Below are 11031 nucleotides of genomic sequence, written 5' to 3' on the forward strand. Positions count from 1 at the left end.
ATTTTTTTTGTCAGTTGAAATCAAACATATTTTAATTTTGGATCCTTTAAACTTCAATATGGACTAATTTGAAAACAGGTAGCAGGTAGACCCAAGTATTTCTATTCAGCAGAAGTCTCTAACTGCATATCTCCTTAATTTCATATGATAATAAGTCCTACAAAAATATTGAAAATGTGTACATTTAATTTTTTTTGTAGCTTCTCTCATGTGAAAGCAGTACCTTTTTGGTCACTATTTATGTGTTGCGTCTAAATAAGAATTGTAACACTTCATAGTGACCGAACAGGTTAAACAAATACTTCTGAAGAAACCGAAAAAGAAGACAACTTGAAACAGCACCAGCCATGCCAGTATACATGTATGTATGAATAAAAACTCAGATCAGAATAGCATGGACAATACAGGGGCGGATCCAGCAATTTTTAAAAAGGGGGGTTCCCAACACAGAACAAAGGGGGGAGGGGGGCCCATTCAAATGCATTGATTGGCCAAAAAAAGGGGGGTTAGTTCTATGTCCTTGTGAATATATCTTGAGGAAAGTTATCAATAAATCTGCAGATAATGCAATTTTATCAAGAGTATTGTACATTTTCTGTTATAATTTTCATACAATCAGTGAAACATTTAAACAGCCTAAACTAAATTTTTATTGCTGAAAGTGTCAAACAATGACAAGTGTTTTATTTACCACTCATGTGTTTTTGTGAGAGAAAAAAATCTTGTGCAATATTTGGAATTAAAGGGAAAGAAGATCCGTTTTGCCTCGCACTGGCGCATGTCAATTGTGAATATATACTTACCAAATATATTTTCTATTTCTTGATACTCACAGAGACATTATCAAGAAGTACATAATCATAGGAAAAATACACAAATTACAGATAAAATATTAAAAACACCCTATTTTAAGTGCATCTCCTGCCAAATCAGTATTTGTTGTATCTATATATATATTAGATAAGTATAATCAATGTAAATAAGGTATTTTTTGGAAGAAAATCCCAAAATAAAAAAATAAAATACCCCCAATAATAATGTACCATAACCCCAAAATCAATTCTAATCTTCCTTTTGTGTTTTGAACCTCCTAGTGAAATTTCATGGAGATCCATTATCTTATACTCAAGTTATTGTCTAAAACCAAATGTGTCTTCTTGAAAACAACTATGACATGATTAAGCATTACTGGAAAGCAAATTTTTGACATGCTTGTATTTCCCATTTCCATTCTCAATTTTATTTTGCTGTCATATAAGAACTTGAAAAGTAAGCTACATCATGTACATGTATAAACAAAAACAAATATATGCAAGAAAGGACATAAAACCATATTAAACCGACTCAGAATTTAATAGTACATGATATTTATGTAGAACTCACAAACTTGAGATGATCAGAAATACAAATGGTTTTTATTCGAGTCAGATTTTTATTACCGAAACCCTTCAGCGATATCAATTAAAATTAGTTAGTCAAAATTTAACACTAGTATTAAGGTTTATCATAACAGTCAAATTGGCAAATATGACCTTAATAATAGTTATCACCTAAAAAAATACTGTGTACAAACTGACATATGTGCGGTTTGGGAAGTTTTTATGTTTTTAGATATATAAAAGTTAAATTTATTTTGCATACCTGATAGATAAAATCATTTTTGGTAAAGATCTGGATTCAAAATATTTTTTTTGTCCTATGCTTGAACAGATTTTTTATTCATCAATTTTTGAATCAGAATATTTTTTCAGGAAAAATAGCATAACCCCTCATGCCTTTTCAAGTTCTATGTTTGTTCCCTAAACATTTTCCATCTGAACTTTCTTTTAGACATAAACAATACGTTAATGTAGCCTTCGACATTCGTTCTGAACATGCATCAAATATTTGCCACTGGACGTTAAACAACAAACAACCATCAATACATAGGACATTGTCTTAGTATAAAGCTGGCATTTAAGGTAGCACCTTCCTCATATTAACATAATATAACAAAAAACCATTACAAATAGTATACGTATCAACAGGTTAAATTAACAAGAAAGTACTATTAGAGAGTACTCGCAGTTACTGACAGCTAGTTAAAAGCCAAAACAATTATTATTAATAAATCATGCATCAGAGACTAAAATCAACTAAAACACATCTCAGGGATTTAGTATTTTAACGTCATGAACAGTCATAGAAGACATGACTTGTGCGATGCCAAAAATAAAAGTATCGACAGGTAGTAAGATAGTGATGAGCGACTTCTTTAAAGATGACGTGTGTGTGTCTCTCTATATACGTATCATTGTTATTTTGTTTAGTTTCTTTTCTTACCTATTTTGACATCGGACTCAGACTTCTTTTAAACTAAGTCACTGGGCGTATTGTTGTGTGTTTTTTCTACATTGGCTAGAGGTAAAAGGGAGGGTTTCGATCTCAAAATCCATGTTTAACCCCGTCGCATTTTGCACCTGTCCCTTGTCTTGGTTGATTTTTAATTTAAGTTTCTTTTATATGTTTCGGGGTTTAGTCTGACATCGATTATCACTGACTAGTGTACATTTTTGTTTAGGCACCATTCCTCCGGGTGTGGGATTTTCTCGCTGCATTGAAGACCCATTGGTTACCTTCGGCTGTTATCTGCTATTTGGTCGGGTTGTTGTCCCTTTGACGCATTCCCCATTTCCATTCTCAATTTCATTCCATCGGGTTTTTTATTAACAGAAGTGCAACCAAGAAAGTTTTTTGTATCATGTTCCGATTGAACATGGCGCTCTCTAAGAATGATTTGTAACCTTTGCCGGTTTTTTTTTGTGTGACTGTCTTACCTGTAAAAGCAGGGAAAACGTCAATTTTGCCTAAACAGCGAAGTCGTATAAAACAATTTAATCAATTTCAAAATTTTATCTAAACCATGAAAAAAAATCATAGTTTTGTAAAGTTCACGTGAAACTCATGCTGTCATGTGAGATTCATATGAATCTAAAGTCATGTGCGATGTGAATCTCAAGTTAAGTTAATTTCTCACGATATGTTTCACATTGAGTTTCATGTTTAAGCTCGTTTAAGGTGATTCTCAAGGGAATTATATTTGAGATTCATGTGAAATTCGAATTCACGTGAGCAAATGTTTGTCTGTGTACCAGTAAAATTAAAAATATAAAAAAAAAAATATAGGAAAACTAACGGCCTAATTTATTACATAACAATTGATGAAAACCAAATAGTATAATGGGCAGGAACATACGAAAAACAACTGAACTACATGATCATAACTAGAACAGGTACATGAAGAATGTGGCGGGGTAAAACATGTTTGTAAGGGCTTCACCCTCTCCCTAATCTACGGACAGTGATGTAACAGCACAACATAACAACAAACTATTATTATAGAAATCATTTGAAATAACATCAAACATGAACGTAGATCGGGCATGGCAGGGTATGTATCAATCTCTCATCTCGAACAACAAAGAAGATACTAAGAACAGATCTTAGATTACTCACTGTTACTGACAGCAAGTTCAAATCAAATACCAACAGAACACAGGCATGTTTATAAGTGTAACAGAGCAATCAGTACACATCCAAAATTCAATCGGATTTAGTATTAAGACGGCATTAAAAGTCATTGGAAAATTGGTTGTTAGCAATAGCATGGCCGTTTCTATTTAATCAATTAAAATCTGTTTTATCTCACTTTATTATAAATGAAATGTAACACAAAAAATAATTAAAGTGCAATTTCAGAGAAAAATGGAATTTGCTATCAAATTATCAACAAGTAACACACCAACAGTCTAGGCAGCTATGCATATTTTAATTTTTGAATAATTAGCATATAGGAAATAAAGTTTGAAAACAAACAAAAAGTTATGTTGAAGAAATTTTACACAATAAATAAACCTAAAACTAGAATATAACATCTTGCAGGATTAAACGAGCCTTCTTTATTGTAAGGTCTACCGAGGCCAAGAACGACAACCACTTCTTTATCGACTTTAGGTATTTCGACAGTGTTAATTCCTGTGATGGGCAAGTCATAATCACCTGATGGCAAATGTATCAGGTATCTATGTTTTCCATAATGATTGTTGAAATACCGAGATATATTTTTAGAACTGCACTTCAAAATTCCCGCAGATGGTGAGTCGGCATTTTCATTCAAATACCGTTTATCCTTTATATCCAAGAAAACTTCATTAATATCAAGGTTTGCTCTACTCAGAAGAACCTTCGCTGTGAACGGTGCGGTTTTCTCTTCAGTTACAACCGAATCAACTACCATATCTTCATTGCAATGTGGATATTGAGTTAAGAAATCTACATTATGGTCGTCAGGATTTAAAGTCACGTGAAAACGATAAGATTTTTTCAGGTAGAAGTCTCTTCTGGAAGGCCAGCAACAGGTTCCCGTCATTGTGCTGATAATTGGTCGGAATAACCTCCCATTTCCTTCATCGAATCCTAAGTAGCAATAACCATTGTTCATTCTTGTCTTTGCAATTATCCTTAATACAATTTCGGATGTTGGTGGAGTCGATGGAATAGAATTTAAAATAAAATCTTCGGAATATTGATCTAGATCATTGGCATCTTCGTCAATTGCAGCCATCTATAACAACAGAAATTGTAAACATTATATTTTACAGACAGGAAGCTCTATGAAGGTAAACTCAAGGACAATTATGACATGATAATTGCAGTATTTAACGACCTTGACTGGCTATACATCCCTCGCTCGGTCGGTTGTCTAGACAATATTGATTTGTTTGTACATAGTTATCAAAGGTACCAGGATTCTAATTTTGTACGCCAGACGCGCATTTCGTCTACAGAGTCATCAGTGACGATCAGATCAAAATGGTTATAAAGCCAAACAAGAACAAAGTTGAAGAGCAATAAGGACGCGTTGTCTTTTTTTCACTACGTAAGTTTTCCACTCAAAGTAATATTACTGTTTAATCCTTTTTTTATTCGTATTTCGCTGAAATGTTTGGAATTTTTACTTCCCTTGCTACCGGTTTGATAGAACTTCACGAGTACTGTAATACATCGATCCTTTATCTGGATGTAAAATACAGAAACAATACCGGGATACCCATAATAAAAAAAGAGTTCAACGTCAATGTGACACGTATGATACCCCGCTTATCATTGTTAATATAACGGAATTTGATGAGACTGTCGTACAAAGTGAGAGGTTTAGCGCTATAAAACCAGGTTTAATCCACCATTTCCTACATTTGAAAATGCCTGTACCAAGTCAGGAATATGACAGTTGTTGTCCATTCGTTTTTGATGTGTTTTGTCATTTGATTTTGCCATGTGATTAGGGACTTTCCAATTTGGTTTTCCTCTGAGTTCAGTATGTTTTGTGATTTTACTTTTTTATATATTGTTATAAAGAGACATAACTCATAAACGGAAACAGCAATACCACCCACGAACTTTGATCTGCGTTTTGTGGTTATTATCATTATAGAAAACGTAAAGGAAAAATAAACAGCATTTTCCCGTTTGTAAAGTTGCATAACTCTATAAAACTGTGAAAGTGACGCTTCCCAAATTCAAACTTGATCTGTGTTTTGTGGTTATTAGACTTGTGTATAAGTTCCATAATATTTTGTTAAGACAACTATTGTAAGAGAAACAAAACAAATTTCGGGATTTTTTACGGACAGACGCACAGACTGACAAGGGTTACACTTAATGCCCCCTCCGTTGCGTCGGGGTCATAAAATGATGCATCATGGTATTTATATTTTACAAAGTTTTCTGCATAAAATGGTGCAAATTTGTTTTTCGCCTTGCTCTGCTCGGAGTTAGATATGCTTGCATGCACATTATTTAACCTAGTTTCGCCTCTGCTGAGTAAGTGGCGGGTCACCACACACTGCATAAAATGCTTTAACTTTTTATTGTTTATTGCGATCACTCCGGTAATTTGGTTAAATTGATAGTCTCTCCTCAAGGCATTTGGAATCTTCAAGATTTAAATCGATTTATGTGTATAACGGGGAAGAGAATAGTAGATGCGTTTCAGTATTTCAATTTGTGTGATGTAAGATTGTTTAATTGCTTAATTTCTTGATTTTTCTTTTTTTAATAAAGTTATTCCATTTCAAATTTAATTTCAAATGTATGTGAAGTTACCAACCGGTTCGACTCGTTATTCGATATTCGATATTCAAAATTAAGTTGAAAATAAAAAATAAAATAAAAAATGCTTTATAACATTAAAAGCCTGATTTCAAAGTTAAGAGGACTGTTAAGATACGAAGGAAAGCATTTTTACAACTTTTACAGTAGTATATATTACTTCCTTTAGTCATGTTAGAATTTTTGGCTTCTTTATTATAAGGTATTGCATATTGTACAGTTATCATGGTAGTATTGTAAATTTATCTTATCACAATTATGTTTTTAATTAATTCTTGTAAACTATTTGTTTTTATTTTGTTGTTTATTGTTTGTTTAAACTTGTATTACCACAAACATTGTAAATATCTAATGACAATAAATACCATATAATGCAACATCTATATATATATATTAACAACTTGTACTTTCAGTATTTAATTATATAAGTCTTTTTGTTATTTGTCATGTGTATTCGGGTTGCTGGCTTTGCTTTATAGCTTACATCACTATTTATTATTTTTTAATAATATGTGTGTTTTAATAGTTAGTTTCTTTTAAAATATACATGCATAACAGTGAGGCCCCTCATGGGGGGGTCCTAGTAATCACATAATCACCATTTTTTTGCCAATATAATCACATAATCATTAAATATTTGCTTATCTTTAGTAATCAAATAATCATAAACTAAAAATACAGTCCTAGGTAATCAAATAATCATGAAATATTTGGCTTAATAATCAAATAATCATTAAAAAAACGGCCAAGTAATCACATAATCAAAAACCCCATGAGGGCCCTCAACAGTGTTGTCTGCAAGATTAAAAATAAAATTACATCCTTAGTATGATTTTCCGAAAATCAAATCTAGGTCAACTAACTTGAAATGTCTGACTCAGTGATAAAATCTATTTAAGAGGCCCCTCATGGGGGGGTCCTAGTAATCACATAATCACCATTTTTTTGCCAATATAATCACATAATCATTAAATATTTCCTTATCTTTAGTAATCAAATAATCATAAACTAAAAATACAGTCCTAGGTAATCAAATAATCATGAAATATTTGGCTTAATAATCAAATAATCATTAAAAAAACGGCCAAGTAATCACATAATCAAAAACCCCATGAGGGCCCTCATTTAAAGAAAATGAATAAATAAATTAGTAGAAAACCTATATTCAAATTCTTAATGTTTATTGTTACAATTAAGAATAAAGTTACCTTCAAGTGAAGTTGAAAACTTATACTCCTCAATAAAGCAGATATCAAAATAGTTGTTGAATAGTATGAACACTCAAACTGGATTTGTCTTTTTCCGCCAAAATAAATCGATAAGACTTAACACCAAATAATGCAACACAACTACGAAAGTACAATATTTGCTCTTCATATTTTGTCCAAACTTTTTTGTTATGCATCTATTTATTTTAATTTGTACCATAGTTTGTTTAATTTTCCATTGAAAAAGTGTGAGGGTATCTACACATACACCACAGTTCCATATCAACCCTCTGATTGGTTTACCAGAAGATTGAAAATGGTCATGTGGGATATGTGTGATACCTCACACTTTTAGCCAGAACCTACAATGTAACATTTTCTTTCCTGTAATATTTTTCAACTCTAAATTTTTACTAAAACTATAGTGTTGGGTAGTTGTCTCATTGGCAAATATCCCATATCCTTTCTTTTTCTTAGAATAAATACAAAAATGAATTTTAATAACTGTATTATTTTAATAAAATGTGAAACTAGAAGCCAAATATAAAATCCTTTAATCCTCGAGAATGGCACACTGGTAATTTCACTACAAAAAAAATGCATAAATTCCATTATGCATAATTTCACTACTAAAAATTCCAAAATGAATATATAATTCCTTTGAATAAAATACACAACATAATCCTCAAATACTAAAATAATCACAAATATATTTAACTTCCACTATTAAAATTGAACACACATCCAGTAAACAAACTTCCAACGCCTCCTGCGGCACTTTTTGAAATTTCTTGATTTTCTGTGCGATTTTGAATTTCTGTGTTGTCTTCATGTTTAATTTTCTTGCACATGCTTTCACTTGGTTCAAGGATATTTGAGATATCCTTTAACATCTCACTGGAAGCCCTTTTATATTTTCGAACACTCTCGACTGACCTATGGCCTGTCCTGTTCATTATTTCTTGTTCTGTGACTCCTGCCTGGTATAATGTTGTGGCACATGTCCTTTTACCAGAGTGGTTAGTGAAATACCCATCTATTCCGGCTTCTGCACACATGGTTTTCATGATATTAGACAATTTGTTGACCCCTACTGACTGTTCACCAAACTTAATACTTCCTTTATCTAGCGGTCTCCTATAAAAGGCTGTTCCATTTAAATCACGTACAATATTCAAATATTGTTCATATATCTTAAATAGTACTGGAATTTGTAGATAGTGTTTTAAGTTTTTTGCACTCAAGTTCCGCTGATTGAGTCCACCTGAAAAAAATTAAGTGATGACATTGAGAGACAATAGACCACTTTCGAGTTCATCCGTCACCGGCAAAAACTCGTCAATTATACACGCCTTTATGACGTCATTTACCAGATAGAGGGGCTCGCCTGTATCCCTGCACTATTTACGTTCATCAAGCGTCTAAGTGATCGTCTTTGTGCAGGATAAACTAGAAATAATGGTTGCTCTGTAGGTACTTACTGACATTTCCCTAATGACAGCAGTGTTGATTGTCAATTTTGAGAATTCAATTTGCCGAATAATTCGTACAATATAGAATTATAGTTTTCCAACCACTCGCTCAACATTGGAAGGAAGTGACGACGCCCCTAAACGCACAAATGACGATGATAAAGGCGCGTATAATTGACGAGTTTTTTCCGGTGATGGATGAACTCGAAAGTGGTCTATTAAATCATACACTGAACAAAACTGAGTTATTAATGAAGTAGATAAGATAAGATACTTTATTTGTTTAAAATCCAAAATAACAGTGAAATATGAAACAGTTTTATATTGCTTGAATTGGGTAAAACGTGATAAGCATACACGCTACGCAAGATATGAATATACCGGCCGTCTTTACAGTGAATTTGCATAAATGAATCACCCGTTGAAGCGCGGACCTCAACGAAGACACCCGTATTTTCTGAAAATCGTCATTCATGTGACAAAATTACACAAACGAACGAATTGAAATACACAAGAAAGAAAAATACTTAATAATTTAAGAAAAAATAAACTGACCTTTGAACGTTTTGTTGGCTCTGCCCTTGAATAATATATAGCTTCCCGTCTGATCCTTTCCCAGTTCGAACTGATCCACGGACAGATTCCTATGCTGATCTACACCTCTGAGCCCAAATGTTAGATCGTCTTTACTGTTGTCCCATAGGGGAATTACATTCAAAAAGTCAATGTCACTTATCTCCATTTTTGCAGCCATTTCAGACGACTGAAACGCACAAACTGATAATGCAGCGGGAAAGGCACTTTTCATCACGTGATATCCGTTAATTGTGACGTCTAATGAACTTTGGCACAAGTCATTTACCAAATTAAAAATTTAATTGGGTATGTGTAGATACACCATAGGATGAACTAAATTTCACTCGAAAGCAAAGCTTTCTCGTGAAATTTAGCCCCTCCTATGGTGTATCTACACATACCCAACACTTTTTAATTTGGTAACTATAACATAATGCTCGCTTAAGTATAAAAAAGATATGGTATGATTGCCAATGAGACAACTATGAACATTTAGAATTTGAATATAGGTTTTATAATTTATTTAATCATTTGCTACATCCTTAGTATCGTTTTCCGAAAATCAAATCTAGGTCAACTACATTGTAACTTTCCACAAAATAACACAAACATTAACACTATAGGTCACCATACGGTCTTCAACAATGAAAAAAGCCATACCGCATAGTCAGCTATAAAAGGCCCTGATAAGACAATGTAAAACAATTTAAACGAGAAATCTAACGGCCTTATTTATGTAAAATAAATGAACGAAAAACAAATATGTAACACATAAACAAACGACAACCACTGAATTTACAGGCTCCAGACTTGGGACAGGCACATACATAAATAATGTGGCGGGGTTAATAAGACTTTGTACTTGTTTTTTTTTACAAATAAATCTAGGATTCTATTCATCAATCTTGTCTCATAATCATGAAATAAGAATATATGAAAAAAATATATATTTTGGATATTCAACAAAATAAACGATACAAGGCATCGTAGTTTCCATATATATAATGAAATTGAATACATTGTTTCAAGGTAAATAATTGACCTATTGGTTTAATTTTTACAAAGTGTTATGTTCTTATCAAAACCATTGATTTCAGGCAAAAACAAATTTTTTTTTTTAAGGGAATTTTTGTGATTTAAAAAATTGCATTTCACCCCAAAATTAAAATACCGAATAAAGAAAATTAAATTTTAAAACATGGTCTGTTTTTAATTTTGAATACCTTTGCAGATATTTGAATACTTTTTTCTCAACTTTAAAATTAAGTGCCGACTTTTGTCATTATTTTCCGCAAAACAAATTTGACCCCTGTGTTCAATTACTCGGTATTTTGAAACTTTACAATTTAGTCAAATGTTTTAAATCATATGCTTTAGCTTTGTAAACGAATGATTTTTATTGGACAGTTTTACAGTTTTTCGTATTTGTTATATTTATACCCCCGCTTTAAAAAAAGGGGGGGGGTATACTGTTTTACCTCTGTCTGTCCTTCCGTCAGTCCGTCAGTCAGTCAGTCCGTCCGTCCCATGAATATTTTTCGTCGCATTTTTCTCAGGAACTACAATACGAGGATTTCTGAATTTTTTTTTCAGGGTTTATCTAAGTCAGCTATACCGTGTGATGC

General features: G+C 32.5%; 1 protein-coding gene and 1 long non-coding RNA gene across 2 annotated transcripts; both read right to left on the reverse strand.

Moving 5' to 3' along the window:
* Window positions 1-3675: 3675 nt before the first annotated feature.
* On the reverse strand, window positions 3676-7470 carry LOC139482375 (uncharacterized). The gene is made up of 2 exons (XR_011654842.1): window positions 7359-7470; window positions 3676-4603 (listed from the first exon to the last, which is right to left on the reverse strand). It is a non-coding gene; the product is annotated as an uncharacterized lncRNA (long non-coding RNA).
* Window positions 7471-7574: 104 nt separating this feature from the next.
* Window positions 7575-9736, reverse strand: LOC139483454 (uncharacterized). Its single transcript, XM_071267478.1, has 2 exons — window positions 9386-9736; window positions 7575-8628 (listed from the first exon to the last, which is right to left on the reverse strand). The coding sequence occupies exons 1-2, from the start codon at window positions 9636-9638 to the stop codon at window positions 8072-8074; spliced, it is 810 nt and encodes a 269-aa protein (XP_071123579.1). The 5' UTR covers window positions 9639-9736; the 3' UTR covers window positions 7575-8071.
* Window positions 9737-11031: the final 1295 nt, after the last annotated feature.

This window comes from Mytilus edulis, chromosome 7, assembly GCF_963676685.1.
Source record: "Mytilus edulis chromosome 7, xbMytEdul2.2, whole genome shotgun sequence".
Taxonomy (NCBI): Eukaryota; Metazoa; Mollusca; class Bivalvia; order Mytilida; family Mytilidae; genus Mytilus; species Mytilus edulis.